Genomic DNA, 18,142 nt, shown 5'->3' with positions numbered 1-18,142 from the left:
TTACATTGCCATCACCTCAGTTCACAGAAGGTTCTGCAAGTCCCTTATTTCAGACTGATCTAAGTAGTTCAAAAAAAGAATCTCCCCCTACCCATTTCCCTCCCCAAGCTTTTCATTTTTCCTCTTCATCTTCAGTTAAATAAAATTACAGTGTAAGAAATCCAAAATAATTCTTGAATATCAACAATGTACTGAAAACTCAGGTGAGATGACTCTTTTTTCCTCCACCCAACTGACGTATCCATCAGGATACCCCCAGTTAAAGGGCTTATATTATAGAAGCTGAATATTGAATTCATTTATGAAATGTCTACACCTACTCACTTTAATTCTCTCAAAGAAAATACTGTAATATGTCAATGTCCTACAGCCAGAGCCTAGAACAAACTAACACTGTGTTGCATTTTACTGACATTATGTGCTCTTCAGGAACATAATCCCAGGATTATGGGCCAAATTTGTTGCAGCAGCCTTCTGCTGCTGATTTTAAAACCAACTCAAGAACAGAAAAAAACAAAAAAAAAAACAAACAAAAAAAAAACAAAAACAAAAAAAAAAAACACAAACAGGAGCATCCAGGCGAGTCATGGGAAAGATGGGAAGAGTTGGAGATGGGACATAACAAATTTCTGCAAAGCTTAACTGGATATGCATACATGTAACTCATGTCATTCATGTCATGGTCCCAGAGTGCACCAAGATTACTTTCAGAAAAAAATATTTCTCCTAGAGAGAACAAAAACATAGATTTTTTTTCTCCTTAATTTCCCCAAGAAGCTCCTTACCAGTTATGCACTTCTTCAGAAATTACAAAAAAAAAAAAAAAAAAAAAGAAAAAAAATACAAAAAACCCAAAATAACACATCTTTGAAAAACTCTTAAGAGTACCAGCTCTGGATTAGGACATAATAGGATTTCTCAAAGCAAATAAGTGGGGTTCATTTTTTTCCTTTTTAAAAAATAGTTGCATTTTTAATATAAGTTTTATTCTGTAAAATAGTTTCAAATTCTTACACATATGGCAAAGTTTGTGCAAAATTTCAAGTCAGGTACTTCAGAGCCTTTCAATATTAAACAGAAATCAATAAATACAAGCAGAACAATAAAAGTTTAAAATATTAATTAAAATCCACGTTGTGCAACCTCAACATAGGTGTTCTGGACCCCTTATTCCCAGAGGCTCCCTAACTACCAATTCCTAAGAGCCTGCATTGGAAGGTATGGACAAACATCCTTAGCACTGCATTTCAAGAATCTACCCAGTAATGTGTCTATTCAACACAATAAAAACATATCACAATCATTTAACAAATGAAGATGTTTAAGCGAGAAGATTCATTTCACCCTGTGAAATCTGCCTAATGTCTGTGAACAGTGAAAACAGGATAAATAAAGAACAGAGCTACTTCAGATTACAGCAAAACAAAACAACACAACCCACCCAACCCATGAGATTAAATAACATTAAATATGTCAGTCTTGAGAGAATGATAAATACAAGGATTTTTGCATAGGCCTCTGGAATACAGAGTCAGAATTATGGCCAATAAAACATCTGCTAGTCAGTCTAATTTTCTACCACTCTGACCTAACGAGTACTCAGAACCAAGAAGTTAAACAGAACAGCAATTTCATTGTCTAATAATTCAAACAGAGGTAAGAAATAATTTCTGCCATCCTGAAATAAATAGTGCAGCATTCTGGCATTTGTGGTTACCACAGACTTCAGTATTTGCTTAATTACAAAGATTGCAATACCATCTTTATTACAGATCAACGATAAAATAAAGCACTCTCAAGAGCAACTGCACAGCTCGTAACATCAGCCTCAGAACACGGCAGGATGGAGAATGCAAACCCTAAAGAAGATGCAATTTGGAACAGTGACTCAGGATTTGCAGGCTGCAGGTACAGCAGGCTCCAAGGCAGTCACAAGACGGGAAGTGGGACATGGCGTGGCATCGAGCGCTGAGATGTGCAACGGCCTCAGTGTGTCTTTGGTTTCGGGAGGCGGGAATGCCGACCGGAGGGCATGCTGTCCCCAGAATGCACACCAGCAGAGTGTGTCTGCACACTTTCCTTTCTCTGGACTGGTGGCCTTGGGATGTTTGACTTTAGGGAGGTGTTCTGAGGCTCTGGAGGTACTGGCGTGGATTTCTGACTGCTCGCTTGCTTGGATTTGACGAAGGACGTAGTTGGTGGGCGAAGTTTAGACACTTTCTGACTCTGTTTACCCTTCAGGTTATCCTGCCCAGATGTTGGCTGTGGCTGAGTGGAACTACTCAGTGGTAGAAGCTCACGTTCCTTGGAAGCAGCAGAGTGATCTGCAGATCGTACGGGAACGGCCATGGTAGGAGGCACTAAAGCAGTTGGGGGTTTCACGATTCTTGAAGTCTTTGGCTGAGAAGCCTGGTTTGTGAATGAGGGTTGACCTTTCATAGATAATGCAGTCTGCACCTCTGGAGCATCAGCTCGTGTAGAGGTCTGAAAGTGGGGACGAGGTGGTAATGTACCGTTCTTATTACTAGCCACCTCTCCAGGGTCTTCTGTGTTTTTGTTTTTCAAATTGTCCAAATATGATGCATTTTCATCTTTTGTGTTTAACTGTACACTTGTTGAAGAGTTTACGTCATTCAGGCTATTTGGGAGAGAGATATTTGCAGCATTTCGATTCTGATGATTTCTATTGTCATGCAGATCTGGTTTAGGATATTCACTGTGGGCCTCGATATGTGGAATTTTTATTAGTTTTCCCTGGGCGAGGTCTGTGGAATTGGGAAGGCTGCTGGAAGGCTGTAGTACTTGAGGCTGTTAAAGAGAAAATAACACAAGAATATATTAGGCACAGAAGACACCAGATACACTCAGAATCCAACGTGAGCTGACTGGATGCTTGATAAGGGCTGTATAAGGGTTTTTAAATCAAAACTTTGACTTCGGCAAAACAGGATGGGTCATGGGACGCACACAAATGAAACTCATAACTGAAGTGGAAAAAAGTATACCAGCACTGTAATAAACAACAACATAAAGACAAAAAGGAAACTGACCAGCTTAAAAAGGAAAGATGAAGAAGGCATGGTTGATGGTTTCACCCAAATCTGCAGGACAGCGCAAGAATTAACGTTGGTGCAGATCAATTCTAACCAAGTGCTTAACCCAACGCAACAGCAGTGTCCAGCCTTAATTTCTGCTCACTGCATATTGACCTCAACTACCCCAACCGTTTTGCTGCACAGGCAGGAAAGGAGTTGGATGGACCACACGAACTTACAGGCCGTTTCCTTGCCTTACTGAGGCCAGAAAATCTGGTGGAAGTATGTGCTAATCAGGCTACTGACTAAGCTTAGGTAACAGTTTTATCTTGAACTGATTTTAAATGGGCTGATAAAGAAACAAGAGTTTGCGTGAAAGTAGAGACCACACTCTAGCACACTTATAGCCATGGGATAAAAAGAACTGTAGAAGATTTTACATTTTATCAGAAGATACAATCTAATCAAACACGGATCCGGTAAGAGAATCGCCAGTACCTCTTCTGGGTAATTTCTATTCTCTTTGTTCTGCCCTGTAAAGAGACTTAAAAGATTAATGGTGTACTAGCTTCACAATATATCCTAGACCTGCAACTTGGATACAGATCTTGGAAGCATTACTAAAAATTCTGCAATTCGTGGCAAAACCTGAAATCTATTAAAACCTAAAGTTTTAGCAGGTTTGAATTCTTTTCTTTACAAAGGCGGGGAACCAAACTCCTTCCAACTCGTCATCACTCAACTACCTGGATTCTTACCAGCTGACAGGTTGCATGTACACAGTAAACAGGCTTCTTCTGTTTACTAGTGAAATAGAGTGAATAAAAAAGAAGCAATGTTTCTGTTAGGGAGATTTGCCTAAGTGTCATTTTAGTCACTCTCCTGAATTATTCACAAGTTCTAAAGAGAAAACCCATTATTTGTCTGGTCTTCTTAGCTCTTCTTTGAATCAGCAGGAAGAATGCAATGATAGCTGTGCATGCCACATTCCTGCTACACATTTAGGGCCATAGACCATCTCAGGACTCTTTAGGCATTTCATCTTTTCCCTGCCAGGATTATTACTGAAAACTGAATCCTCAAAATTCCTCATCAAGAAAAAATAATTAAAGGTTACTGAGAGGAAAATCAAGGTTTCTCCATATATTTTTTATTTATGGGCATTTTTTCCCTTTAGAATATAAGAGTTGTCTCGTAAGGCAAGGCAAAATCTGGATTGGTGGCATCCACTATCACTGACAGACATGTAAGGCAAATATCCTGAGAAGCCAAAATATGATTGCTTTGGAAAGAAGGAAAAGATTTTAAAAAAGGCAAAAAAGCCTCCAAAATGGCATCAAATGAGTACCAAAACATTATTCCTTATGTGACCCAAAACCAGCTTAACTTTTTAAAACCTTCTTAACCATATAATCCTACAGGAAGGAAATGCCAAACAAAAGGAATAATTCCATACACAGAGTTACAGTTTAAATAAAATTAGTCCTCCACATTTTTTTTCCATTTTCCAGTGTTTATGTTTGAGTTACAGAAGTTATTATTCTTCCAGTCTAGGAGTTGACAGGAAGATGTTAGCCAAAATGATTTACTGATTTGAGATCTCAACTGCAAAACCAAAACTGCTAATAATGAATCCAGAAACCAAAGCAATATGTACCCAATTCCCATGTAAATATTACAACAAATAAATCCTATTTTCTAATCCCACTTGAAATAAAAAAGTTAAAACATTTATATCCCACAGTATTGTGTCAAATGTGGAAAAATAATTGTCAGAAAATTTTTCTCCCTCAGGAAGAGGGTTTTTAAACGCTAGTTTTGAAAAGCACAGATAAATATCTAATCTAATCAATAAAAATTCTAACTTAATATCAAATAATTCTAGCAATACTTATCAACAAAATTTAAAAATTGGCAAGTTACAGAAGAAACTAAATTTGTATGGAAAGTTGAGTTAAATATACACACATCTGAAGTACAGCAAAGTCATCAAGGTTTCATTAATGCTATTTTGAATTCTTCTGACAAAGGCTAGGTAGTGTTTGAGCTCTTCCCTTTAGGCAATTTTGCATTTTACATTTGAAAATAGCCAAATACATGTTTTCCTCATTATCCTTCGTAACCTTAAAAGGCCTAAGCAGTTAATTACCTAGAAAGTTAAGTGATATTAAGGTAGAAAATGTCTACATGCTCAGAATTATGACACTAAAGTTCTGGTATCATCTTTGTTCAGTTGTTTTAAATGCTGTACTGCTTTGTAATGGCATACTTCTACTCAAGATCTGTCCAATTATCACAATGACAGAATTTAATATAATCAAATTTCTACATGCATTAACATTCAAAATGACACTAAAAGCAGCAAAATGCCACTTGCAAAATATGCACGTAACAGTTCTCAAGGTATCCAGCACTGACATTATTGCCACCTACAGCTCATATCTTTGTACTAAATACAAGTTCTCCTCTTACAAAGAAAGCCTTTGAAATTCTGACCATGTTACTGGCAAAAACAATGAGCCAGCTGAAGGACTGAAGTACTTGGTGAATTCCATCACATGAAGGAGAAGAAAAAGAAAAAAAGCATTCTGCCTTCCAGGCAAAGTATTTTATTTCACACAAGTCCTAAAATATGGTTTCATCTGCATTGTTTTGAGTGCACTTCAGGTAATATTTCTGGGGTGGGACAGACCATGATTTGGAATAGACTGCCATGCTACCCAGACTTCTATTTATGTCCCATAAAGAAAACATGCAGGTATACAAACATCTGCACTCCTCTGGGATGCTCCTAAAGTGCAAAGTTGGACTGAAACATTTCAAGTACAGTGTAACTGAAGACACTTATTCCTCCTCAAACTCGAAGTACATTCGACAAAGTGCTTCGTGCACATGCTCCTTTCTGCACAAAGAAACTGATTTTTCTGCACTGGCAAGAGCTTCAAAGCCTTCTAAATATTGATGCACTAATCAAAATTACTCAATTCACTGCCTACTTCATTAGCCCAAGAGATTTTTCTATTATTTCTCTCAAGTAAAACTGGCTGTTACATCATCCAGAGAAAGATGACATCCACAACAAGGATTACCACTATTGTACAGTTATCAAACTACTGAGGCTGTATTAGCTTTGTGCTGGAAAACTGAAACATCATGCTGTACTGTTAAAGAAGCTATATGGACTATAAAAGAAGTTAAAAATGTGGTTATGACTGTGATATTCATTCATTAGCTGAAAATTCCCTTCAGTTTTGCTTTGGTTATCTTGATGCCCTTTATAATACCTCTGTAGAATGAAATAAAGTCATTTTCTCCCTGCAGTATCTTGAGGAAGGAGGGAAGCGATGCAATGGAAAATCCAAGAACTGCATGCACATCTCCCACAGACATGCATCATGCACAGGGCAAAGAAAAAACCCAACAGTGAAAATGCGTGAGGGAGAGGTGGGAATAAATCTGAAGTTGTACTGTACCACGCTTTATCACAGAAGTAATGGACTAACTTCTCAACTCCTTGCCAATGGCATAATGGAAAGCAGAGACAAGAAAAAGACAAGGACAATGATGTCAGAGGACCAAGACAAAACAATGAGCAATTGCCATGACAGAACCGCAACTTTTCACCATTTCAATTGCAATTACCGTGTCCCCCATTGGTTTTTAATCCTCCTTCAAGAAACAAAGGAAGAAACAGTATTTAAATAATGCAGTACAAAGACATTTATAGCAAGAACAGCATGGACTACCTTTGCTCTTACAACTTCAAGGTTTTTAGCTGTTAATCTCCTATACTCCAAATACTGCAACTAGAATTTGTGTGTATTATTAAAACTGTATAAAAGAAAAATCTTTGCATCCATGCATATGTATGTTCAATATCTAACCCTGAACCGCAAGGTCATTAAAGGCACAGCATTCCATCCTTGGATCATATTGCCCTCATTTTTGATAACTCATCTTCCTAGCAAATCACTCACGAGTTGGAAGAGACAACTACCAGAGGTTCCTTTTGGAAAGGGCTGGAAGGGAAGGGTCACAAACTCTGCTACATAACTCTTTCATTTCCTCATGAGTTCTGCCATCCCTCCTCTCACTGCCTTGGCACAGGATAAGCTGTCATTTCAAACCATGGCCTGTGCAGACAGAGCCCTGCTGAAAGGCTGCACCACACAGCTCTCATTTTCTACCTCTGGAAAACATCAACAGTTCACACCTTAAATCTGTAGCATTTGCTAGTACCTTCTTTTTGAACTTTTTTTTTCTTTCTCTTTGATCTAGCTGTATTATATCCACATTCCAGCATTAAAATACAGGATTCTGCAGTATGGAGAATGACCTCAAATAATGACACAATAAAACCGTATTTTTTTAAGCATCATTCACCAGCCACGAGGCTAGTAAAATAACTGGTAATGTGGCAAAGTATTATTATTCTTTCTGCATAGGCTATACAGAAACCCCAACTTGGAAAATTTTATTTTTTCAAAGAAAAATTACTTCAAGTAATATATAACTACATCAAGGCAGGTATTTCATCCACAAATATGGACGGATATATGTACAGCAAGCAGATAAATATGAATATATACAAAATCAAGGGGTTTTTTGCAAACATAAATTTAGTTTGCGGCAAGAGTCCTTTCTCTTGTAGTTGAGTCTGTAAGTACTGAAGTTGGGAGGAAAGGAGTTTTTCCTAAAAGACTCTGCATATAGCTGAACACTCTTGGAGCAAAAATAATTACATTAAAAAGGCAGTATGTAATGATTCCAGGATCTTTTTAATAATTTGTCACTGAACTTCCCAGCTAATGCTCTGGAGTAATTTGTTTCTGCTAACACAAACACTTTGTACACTCTGCAAAGCTGTAGCAGTCCATAAAGCTTTGGAAATATTTCAGCAACATGTCTTTGTTTAAAGGAAATAGGCATAGAGAAGCTTTCTTCCAGGTGATAACAAGCTGTGTGTCACCTGCTAGAATTGCTTAGATTATCTCTATCTGTAATACTTACATACAAAAAGTCTAAATAAATATTCTTCCAGGACGTGCACAGTAAGTTGAGATGTAACAACGGCAATGCTTGAATAACAAAGCAATTCTGATCAGCATTTCTGTGTGGAGAAGCACTTGGGGTAAGGGGCCTAGAGAAGGTGGTGTAATATTCTTGTATTACAACACAAACTCATGATTGCTTTCTTACCAATGTGTATTCAAAATGTTTGTTTTCTAGAGCTGCATCATTAAAGCTCCAGAACACAAATGGACAGGATTTAACTGTATTGAATAAAGTTTGAGATGTCATCAAAACATATCCTATGACCTCAAGAAAAAGAAATGACCCTTACACAGTAGTTTAGTTCAAGACACGTGGGAATTAAACGAACAAAACTATTTGATTTTTATTCCTAAAATGACAAAATTAATGTACTGTTAAAGTGTTTATGAAATGCAAAGTGCTGAATTGTTTCCAAGGCTGGTGAAAAAACATGAAATTAATAAATGTGTAAGTATTAAAAATTAACTGTCATTAAAAGTGAAAACATACATCCAATGCTGAAGTATGTTGCAGTGCAGTGATATGCTAAGGCAAATTCAGCAGCAGGTGTGCTGACATTGTGACTGGTGCTTAGAGAGAACCATAAACCTACACTAGTGTAATATTACCTAGCAGAGATATAATCCCTGTCCCATATAGCAGGAGGAAAATTATTTTTAGTTGTTTATACACTGTAATATGAACAGTTTAGAGGTTTACACCCTCATAACCTACAGTGCCTGTAAGTGATCTATGTATCCATCAGCTATCAACAGCACAGTGAAGAAACCTGCAGAATTCACATGCAGAGATGATATTTTAGGTTCAGGATCCAGAAGTTAGCAAAGAAATGCTTGACTTCCAAGTCTATACAGAAAACACAGCCAAACAAAACCTGAGACTACTTCATGTTTCCACCATTTTCTCTGTATTAGTGCAAAAGAACACTGACATTAGTGTTTCAGGCTGTCCTACACTCAGTGGTGATGTGCACTCAGCATTTGCCTTAAAACCCCATATTTGGCATTTCATACCAGCTCCAAAACCTGAACACTGAAACCACTGAACCAAGTGGGAAAGAAGGATACTAGTGACTGCTCCAGTAATGTTTTAATTTACAGAACTGTTCACACAGTGATAAACCACTGATTTTTCAAGAATTTCATTTAAAATATCTAAGGAAGCTCATAATGTATACTTTATTTTTATTCCTGTTGTTGCTCTATAGAGTAAACCTCAGGCTTAAAGAAAAAAGCTAGGAACACTCCACTAGTGGAAACTTACATTCCTAAACAACACATTAGTTATAGTTTAGATTAACTAGTCAAGGGCCCATTTTCATTTGTTTTACTTCCTTTACTAGCAATTAATTTAATGCAACATATAAGATGCACACTAAAAAATCCAACCTGCTTTAGTAATAAAAGTTTATTCTGGAATCCCAAATAAGAGGCCACCCTTGTTAGTGAGGATGAGGTGGAGGCTCAGAAAAGCAGCAAGATTAGCAAACAAAGTTTTCTTCTTCAGCTAAGCAGCCACTGTGAATGATGTGACACCAGAGGCTCACAGGGCAGCTGGGACACCGTCCTCCCATTCTGACTCTCCAGTCAGTCTCCAAGCCTCAAAACTATAACATTTGTATGATCCTCAGGTTTGAGGATCTCCTTGAAGTCAGTCTCTGTTGATAGGACAGTGAATCACCCAGGCTGTGCTACTGCTGGCCCCTCCACTCAGCAAGAGAAGGCACAATCATCAGATTTTGGGGTTCTATGTTCATTACACACACAGAGTCCCACATCAAACACCACAAAAAAATGAAGCACATCCCTTATTGCACAGAGAAAAGCCTATGAAACAGGCTGTGCATTCCCGATGAGTTGTTTACATGAACATCGTCACAGAAGCGTCAAGAGAGTATTCGAAGCACAGTTTACAAAATATTGGATTTTTTTTCTGGTGATTGATACAAGTAAAGATTATTGCAGTGTGAAATATACGTAAGCTTAGTTTTCCAAGGTGCAGCTTACTTTTCAGATCTCCACTGGCCCTGGAAATCTTACTTTGTTTCCATAATTTTACTTTGCCTATATTTCTTGTCCAAATACACTCTTGAGCTTTGCTAAGCAAACACTGTAATTTGCAAATTACAGTACATTTAAAAAAATATAACTTTAGCGTTATGAAGTAGTTATATTTCTTCAAACACTTATCTGTTCAAAATGCAATACCAAAGCACAAAATAAGACTTACCATTTCTCTATGTCTACGTAAGCATACAGCTTTTAAATCAGCAATTGTCTTTTGTTTAGCAGATCCAAGCCAAGTGAACAAATGCATCTTATATCAGCCCACAGTGTAGCTAGCACATAAGGAACGTTAATAAATCATGCAAGTTGTGCAACAGCCACTTCAATGTAAGAGAAGCCTTTTTACAACAAATACCAAGGACGGGGGGAAAATAATTAGTTTGAGGGAAGCCATTCTGAAAAGTTAAAACTTTTTGTGAGAGACAATGCAAGTGACACTGTCCCACCAACACTTTTCTGTACAACCACGACACGTTGACGTGAACGCACCCACAGAGGCGCGTGCGGACGCGTGAGCAAACAGAACACACACACGGACAGGAGAGTGCATCACAGCCATGGAAAACAGGGAAATGCAGCAAGCAAGACTGATGTTAGGACAAGACTGGAAACAAGGGCCTACTCGGGTTTGCCTGAAGAACTGCTGAGGTCTATTGGCATTTAAGAACTGTTATAAAGCTATGAGTTGTAGCTGCTCGTAGGCTGGCCGAAGGAAGCGGTTTGTTAGGCACAGACTATGGTGTATGCCTGGAGATCTGCCTGAGAGAGGAGGAGACTACGAGATGAACGGTGCGTGCAAAGGGGAAGCTTCTACTGGAACACGGTGAGGGAGATGAGTGAGAGGTACAGACTCACTCTGTCTGCGGTGCGGTGGAACACTCCGAGGGATGCCCTGGAATGAGCCCTGCCAGGGAGAGAAGGAGGGAGCAGAATACCCACCCTGTGCAGAAAGAGAGAGGGGGAGAAGTATAATAAAAAAAGAGAACAGGGAAAAACAAGACACCAAAAAGCCACACCATTCTTTTTCTTTTTCCCCCAGAAAGGTATCATTATATTTCCAGTTGTTCCACTTTGTAAGAGCAAATGTTACACGCTACCAGAGCCCAGCTGTCCTAAACTTGTTAGAAATCTTACAAAATACCTCCACATTTTTTCAATACATAAGCACACATTTCTGTCCTAGGTAGTTTTAGGGCAAGAGTACAGAAGCTGAGCTTTTCATGATTAAAAATACATGATAAAATTGTATTTATACAGCTTTCAAAAGTATTTTAGAAATGTCTCACCAAGTAGTGGCTTGCTCAGTTCTAATCTACTAGAAAACCAGTCAACTTTAGTTTTCAACAAAAATTTCTAATGCATAGAAACAAATTTTCCACCAAGTACTGGTGCTTTAGAGGCCACTTTACTCCAATTTCATCAGTATTATTTATTGTGGAAGAAAAGAGGTGACATAGAACTGTTTTCCTTGCACTTTGCTCTAGGAGCTTGAGTCTTCCATGAAAGGATCAGGGAACTGTGCAGATCCATGCAGTGCAGCGTTTGCCCGTCAGAGCTCTCAAATCACCACAAGTGTGACACACTGTGGTTACTATGTTCTCAAAAGAAGAAAAAGTAATTTTCTTATTACTCTTCCTTTTCCCCACATCCTTACCTTTGCAAATCCAAGCTGCAACTTCCCTCTTAAACAACATAATCATAATCTTGATCTCCTATTTCAGCAGGGCAGGTTTAAGTATTTACAATCCTTCTGCCATTTAAGCAGCTGAAAACTGCTTTTCTAAGCCCTGGAACACTGGTACTACAGTAATGACTGCCCCACTGCCTCTTGACCAGCAGCAACCAACTGTGGCTACCCTGTGAGCCAGCAGGCTGAAGGTATCTTTACAGCACCCACATGACAGAAAACAGGATTGCCCCTCCTCTCCAGATTCTCTGCTGCAGACCATACTGCCATGGCTGGACAACTAACAAAGTACTTGACTTCCATGCGTTTTTTAAAACAATGTTAAACATCATATTATTTCTATAAATAAATATTATGCTTTTATTTGTCTTAGGAGAGTTTTATACACCTCCCTGATCTTCCAGTTATCCTTACCTAATCAGATTTTATCCAGCACTATTCCAGGTTTCAGTACTGCTGAGATGAAACTTAACATGCATTTAACCAAGTCTTAGAATCTGCTAGTCAGAACACTTTTCATCTAGAACAGGGAATAAAGAAAAAAGCCTGACAAGACTCCTTCACTGTTCTTCAGAAGCTGAGATAAAACAATTACTGCAGCAAAATCCAAGGGGAAAAATGAAACAAGTTCTTTAGTCTGATTATCTCTAGATGGAGGTATTGATTACCTAATGTGTTCTTACAGTCCTCCATCAGTGGTCATTAAGATCACAATTTTTAGACTGCTGCATGAACGTACTGGAACAGTATGAGCTTCAGCCAAGCAAAGTGACAATACATGTGCTGCCTCAGCTGAATAGGTACATACACTTTGAATACATAAATAGTCCTGGGAACATGATTTATCAGTCAGTGACTGATGGGAAAATTATCAAACGCTTTGGATTTTCATAGCACGGTACAAAAGAACACTACATTTTACAGGTTTGTTCACATTTCACCCAAAATTGTGTCAGGGTACTACTGGAACACCAAGAAAAAAAATCTTTCCATTCTCTAAACATAATTGAATCTTCCCATAGTAGAAAGCACATTATCACCGGCACAAGTTTGATTTTGCAGAGACTCATCTGAGATGGCAATGGGCTTTTTTCTTTAAAATTTTTAACACATTAAGAAGGGAGGTGAAAATTTTATATCCTCTCCCTTTTACTCTCTGAAAAGAGAGATTAAGAGAAGCACAAGCTATCTGAGCTATGTAACAGTTAAGACACTAATGTAAAGGCAAAGAAATATTTACATGTCTTGATACGTTCCAGAAATTTTTAAGCATCCATATTAGCACTTCAAAGCCTAGCACTAAGTACAGTCTTCTCAATAATTCTTCATGCTAGTCCAGGCATATTTTAATCCCCTACTCCCAAATACTGCTGTTGACATTGCTCCATATAGGTAAGTTTCAAATAAATGCCAGATTTCTTTTTTTGTAATAAATTAATAAATATTTTTTTCTAAAAATACCCCAAACAAGGGTTTTTTAATTGTACATCAAATAAGGTAATTAATATCAACATCAATTGAAAAAGTAAGAATCAGCAAATACAGCACTAGGAAATGTATTAAGATGAGTGTTATGACTTAAACTGATTATAACAATTATAAAGGATGTACCAATCTCATTGATATAGCACATTAAGATTTAAGTATCTGCAAATATGCCTGGCTTACAAAAAGATGAATTTTCTTTTAATAGTAATTACTGTACAAAACTCCAGCAAATTTATCAAGCTTTCTCCTTTAAACATCAACTCATATTCATCTCTTATTACTCAAATGTGCACTGAGGTTCCCAAGAAATCAAAAGAGGAGGAAAAAAGAAACACACTAAAAAACATATCTCCTCAGATGATGCCACATATTCAAAATACACAGATAATGTGCCAGTTTCCTACTAAAAGTAAGAAAGAAGAAAAACCTGAATCACTACTTATTTATTACAGTATCTATAAAACTCATAAGCAAGGAATTCTAGAATTGAAAGATGACTTACCTCAACTTCTATTAAAAAAACCAAATCCAAACAAAAATATCTGATGGGATTCCTCTGAGTTCTGAAGCAACTTTTTTCACTAAGACTTCAATGTTAGACAGCAGTTTGAACAGTCTCTCCCCACAGGTAGTATGTGCATCCAGCCACTACTCTTAAATCCCACTCTTCCTATTTTCCAGATACTGGATTTGTGAAATAACAAAGGCTCCCCCAAAGAGAAGTGAATCAGAACTTCAAAATAACATGAGGTTCAGGAGTGGAAAAATAAGAGCAACTGAGCTAGTTAGGCCCTTAACTACAAACCAGAAGGACAAACGTTCTTCTGAGATCCTGATGAATTGCACTATTTGCTTTACGTTGTACTAAATGAAGTTCTGACTCTAACTGCACTGGGAAAACGTGGTGGCTGTTTCTTCTTTTAAATGCTACTATGAAGACTAAGGCCAGAGTTTTCCATTGCTAGTTATGAGCAGACTTAAACCTTAGAATAAGGAATCACATGAACAAAAGCAATTGCTTCTTCCAGAAAAGGAGAAGCAAAATACTTCTAAGCTATTGCCACACAGTAATTTTAGCCCAACATTCAGATACCCCAGTTCTTTTCCCAAGGATACACCAACATGCAAAACTGCTACTGCTTTAAAAAGTGTTTTGTGCTGCAGAAAGAAATACAGCAAAGACCCTTTTTTTAATACAACTGGAGCCTCTGAGCACTTCAATGAGGAGGTGATTTTTGCTGCCTCTCACCAAGCACTGGCAGTTGTCTCATACACACTCAGAGCTCCACATCATGAACAAACCTAGAATGACAGACTTCACTACTGAGGCAAACAAAAAAAATGTTTCTGCAGCAGTCTTCTCTTACTGGCCTAGCACTCAGAAAGAGATCAGTTCTGACATGCAATAGTCTTTCTGAAAGTATTCAGATGAAAAACTTCACCAACCCAGTTTTATGTGCTGGCTACACAAAACCAACAAGAACAGCTTGTGAAGGGTTCAAGGACCTCTCTTCTGTGTAGTCCCTACACATCATGCACAGTCACAGCACAAAAGACAGGTGCACAATATGGCCACCTAGTCCAGCTATGGTTTTGTTTCACCAAGTACATGTATAAGAACATGAAGCAAACAGCAAAACAACAAAGACAGTGAGAGAAATCAAGGCTGGCTGTGAAGATGAACACATACAGTGACTGGACCTCAAAAGCTGCAAGCTTAAAGTAATGGTTGTGAAGCTGACACATACAGGATGTTTAAGGCTAAGGTGGAAGGAGATACTAAAACCAGAAGGTCAACAGTACACAAGGACAGACAAAAGATCACAAAGGTTCACCAAAACAATTGACATGAAAGGCTTTGGAATGACAAATTGGAAGAAAATTCAAAAGGGATGCAAAGAATATCTCAGTGCAAAAGCAGAGAAAAGATGGAGCAAAGAACAAGACCATGCACATTCCCATGCAAACTGACAGGTTCTGTTGTCATTTTAGCAGAGACAAGAATGAACTTGTATGCACAATTAGGCAGCAAAGCTCATCTCATCACTGTGAGCTGTTACCAAGGGGAAATACCCAGCTTTTACTGTACACACTATCTACTCATTCAGGGAGTGGAAGAGCAACCAGCAACTAAGAGGAACTTGTCCTCACAGGCCAGAATCTTCTGTAGGCATCTTGGACCAAATTCAGGGCTTTTCAGTTTGCTTGCTTGTCCATTTACTTCTCAGCATCTGCCAACATCCTTTCCAGCCCAAGAAACCAAATTATTTATGAAAAAAAAAAAAAATTTGACTTCTAATCCCTTTACCCTCAAAGTCTTCAAAACACCAGTATTTACTATTAGAGAAACAATCCTGCAAAGCCAGCAAGTCAAGTGTAGCAATAGATGCTCACATTTTTCTTTCTTGTAAGCTGTCCATTAACAATAATTTCTTCAGGTAATTTTTATCTTCTTCCAGGGCTTGGCTATTTTCTTCCATGATAGTAAAATCATAAGACACACTAACTGGAATTAATTCTGTATAAGAGACCTGTAAGAGATCCTTTCAGAAATGTCATGGTCTACCCTGCCAGCAAATATTTGTACAAGCCTTTATCCCAAGGATGGCTAACCAAGAATAAAACACAAACCTAACCTAGAAGTTACCAAAATTTTGAGCATCCTACCAGGACACTTAAAAGAAATACCATGTCACAGACACAGCAGACAGGCAATTGGTAGCTACCTATCAATTTTTAAGAAGCCAAGTTTCCCAAACATTTCTTTCCAGTCCCTAGTTGTTATTACGTGAGCACTAAATTCCAAGGATTAAGTTAAAGTTATACAACTTCCACTTATGTACATATTTACCTTTAAATATGAAAAAACCAAAATGTACTCTGAAAAACTGTGGTCCCTGAAGAGAACAACACCAGACAAGTTTCTAATCACATCAGAATGGGCCATTTTCTAGAAATATTCAATAACAAGGAAACGATGTGAACATGAATTTTAAAAATGAATATATTTAATGATATCCATTTATTTATTTAGTGGCAGAACCATGAAGTGATCAGAAACACTAGCAATTTCAAATGGCCAGCAATTGCTGCAATTCATATGGTCATAAATTTCTAACTGAAATGGCTGTTATCCATTCTCACTGTTTCCTAGTTTATTCTAGCATCAACTAGCATCATTATTGTAGCATCAACACTACATCAACAGTGTTTGTTAGGCACATTTCAGTCAGCATTTAAAGTACTCCTTGGAACAGTAAATCATTGTGTTCCCAGACTGGTACTAACTCCTGAGGAATAAAGACATTTTATCAGCTCTGATTTGTATAGAATATATAGAATTTATAAACAGCCACATTAATTTTGAAAAATTTTATACATCAAGTACCTAATAGCCACTATAATTTAAAATGACTGGCAGGTCAACACTAATAGGAAAAACTGAAATAGTTAAACATTCATCAAAACTGAAAACAATTAACAAGCTTAAAGAAGCAAAAAGCTAAGATGCCTCAAAGGAGCCACTCTGTCAATGCCAAGACTTCAATTACAATTTGGTTTTAAAAAAAAGGAAAGCTACTCTATATAAAAAAAAGCTAGCCAACATAAAAACCTGATCATTTCATAAACACTAACAATATTTCAAGATTTATACTGCACATAGGACCAATAAACAAGATTTTTCTTAGTCTTTTTTCTTAGGTCAGGACAATTAAACTAAACTAAACAGGAATGTTAATAAAGCACAAGAATTTATTCAAGAGATTTTTGGGATTTGAGTAGTGAGAATACACTTTACTTAGGTGCCTCCTTCTGTTATTATCTACTCTTACCTCAAGAAAATAAGAGCTGATTGTGTCTCCTTTCTATTGCAAGAGATGTTTTTTGTTATTAGGTTCCAGATCGAAAACTATTTTATACATTTATATGTCTGTTAAGCCATGCAAGGAAGCATCCAAATGCATGTTAGCAGAGGAGTCATTAAACCAGAGAGTTGAGGTCTGACCATTAGAACTGAAATTTGGCTGCACCAGACAGACCATTGTCCTCCTTGGAGAAATCCCACATCACAGAGCTCCTGTTTCTGCTGGCTGACAGAAAGCCTGTAACTTACAAATATGCACATGAAGACATTGAAAAAAGCCAAAAAACATGCCCAAAATATTCTGCCCAAAATTTTCCAGCAATTAAAAGGTCCTGAAAAGCAGCATAGTTTCAAAATGTGTTAATGCTACATGAATTTTCCTAAGTCCTTTATCAATTTCATAAGAAACTCTGCACATGGATAAAAATACCAAGATGTTTGGATTGTGCATGCAATGATCACATGCCTAGAATACATATGGGTATCATATGCATATATCCACACAACCAACCATGAATATACCAGAGGCTCCTTTAGTTCTTGAAGATACTGGCCTTTAACCCAAACTTCCTCCTGACAAAAAAATGTCTTTTTTTAACAAAACTACAATATAACTTTAAAAAAATATACTGGCCAACCTGACCCAAACCAGACAATAGTGCTGAGTGACTCCTTGTGCTTGAGACAGCAACTCAAATTCCTCATCGTCTCCAGTATCTTTGTCTCATCAATTAACACCACAAGTTCCACAAACTAAAACTCCTCTAGTTAGCAACTAACTTTCCATGACTATTAATCTTGTCACTGAAGCCATGTGACAAATGAGCTAGAAAAAAGGAAGATGGAAACAATAGCCACAAACCTTGTAACAGTATCAACACACAAAGACATCCAATGAACAGCACACACATGAAATTAAACTGGGAAAAAGAAACAATGCAAGGGC

General features: G+C 37.6%; 1 protein-coding gene across 7 annotated transcripts in view; it reads right to left on the bottom strand.

The window, feature by feature from the left end:
• Positions 1 to 677: 677 nt before the first annotated feature.
• CCSER2 (coiled-coil serine rich protein 2) overlaps positions 678 to 18,142 on the bottom strand; it is a 58,118-nt gene continuing 40,653 nt past the window's right edge. For 3 of the 7 annotated variants that reach the window (XM_068197174.1, XM_068197173.1, XM_068197175.1), the window contains one exon: positions 678 to 2,808. In XM_068197174.1, coding sequence (XP_068053275.1) covers positions 1,987 to 2,808 — 822 coding nt within the window. In that variant the 3' untranslated portion in view covers positions 678 to 1,986. Of the gene's footprint in view, positions 2,809 to 6,508; positions 6,549 to 11,011; positions 11,097 to 18,142 lie in introns of all 7 variants that reach the window. The other 4 variants (XM_068197176.1, XM_068197178.1, XM_068197177.1 and 1 more) reach the window with 2 other exon arrangements.

This window comes from Anomalospiza imberbis, chromosome 8 (assembly GCF_031753505.1).
Source record: "Anomalospiza imberbis isolate Cuckoo-Finch-1a 21T00152 chromosome 8, ASM3175350v1, whole genome shotgun sequence".
NCBI lineage: Eukaryota > Metazoa > Chordata > Aves > Passeriformes > Viduidae > Anomalospiza > Anomalospiza imberbis.
This window is presented reverse-complemented; position numbering and strand designations above follow the sequence as displayed.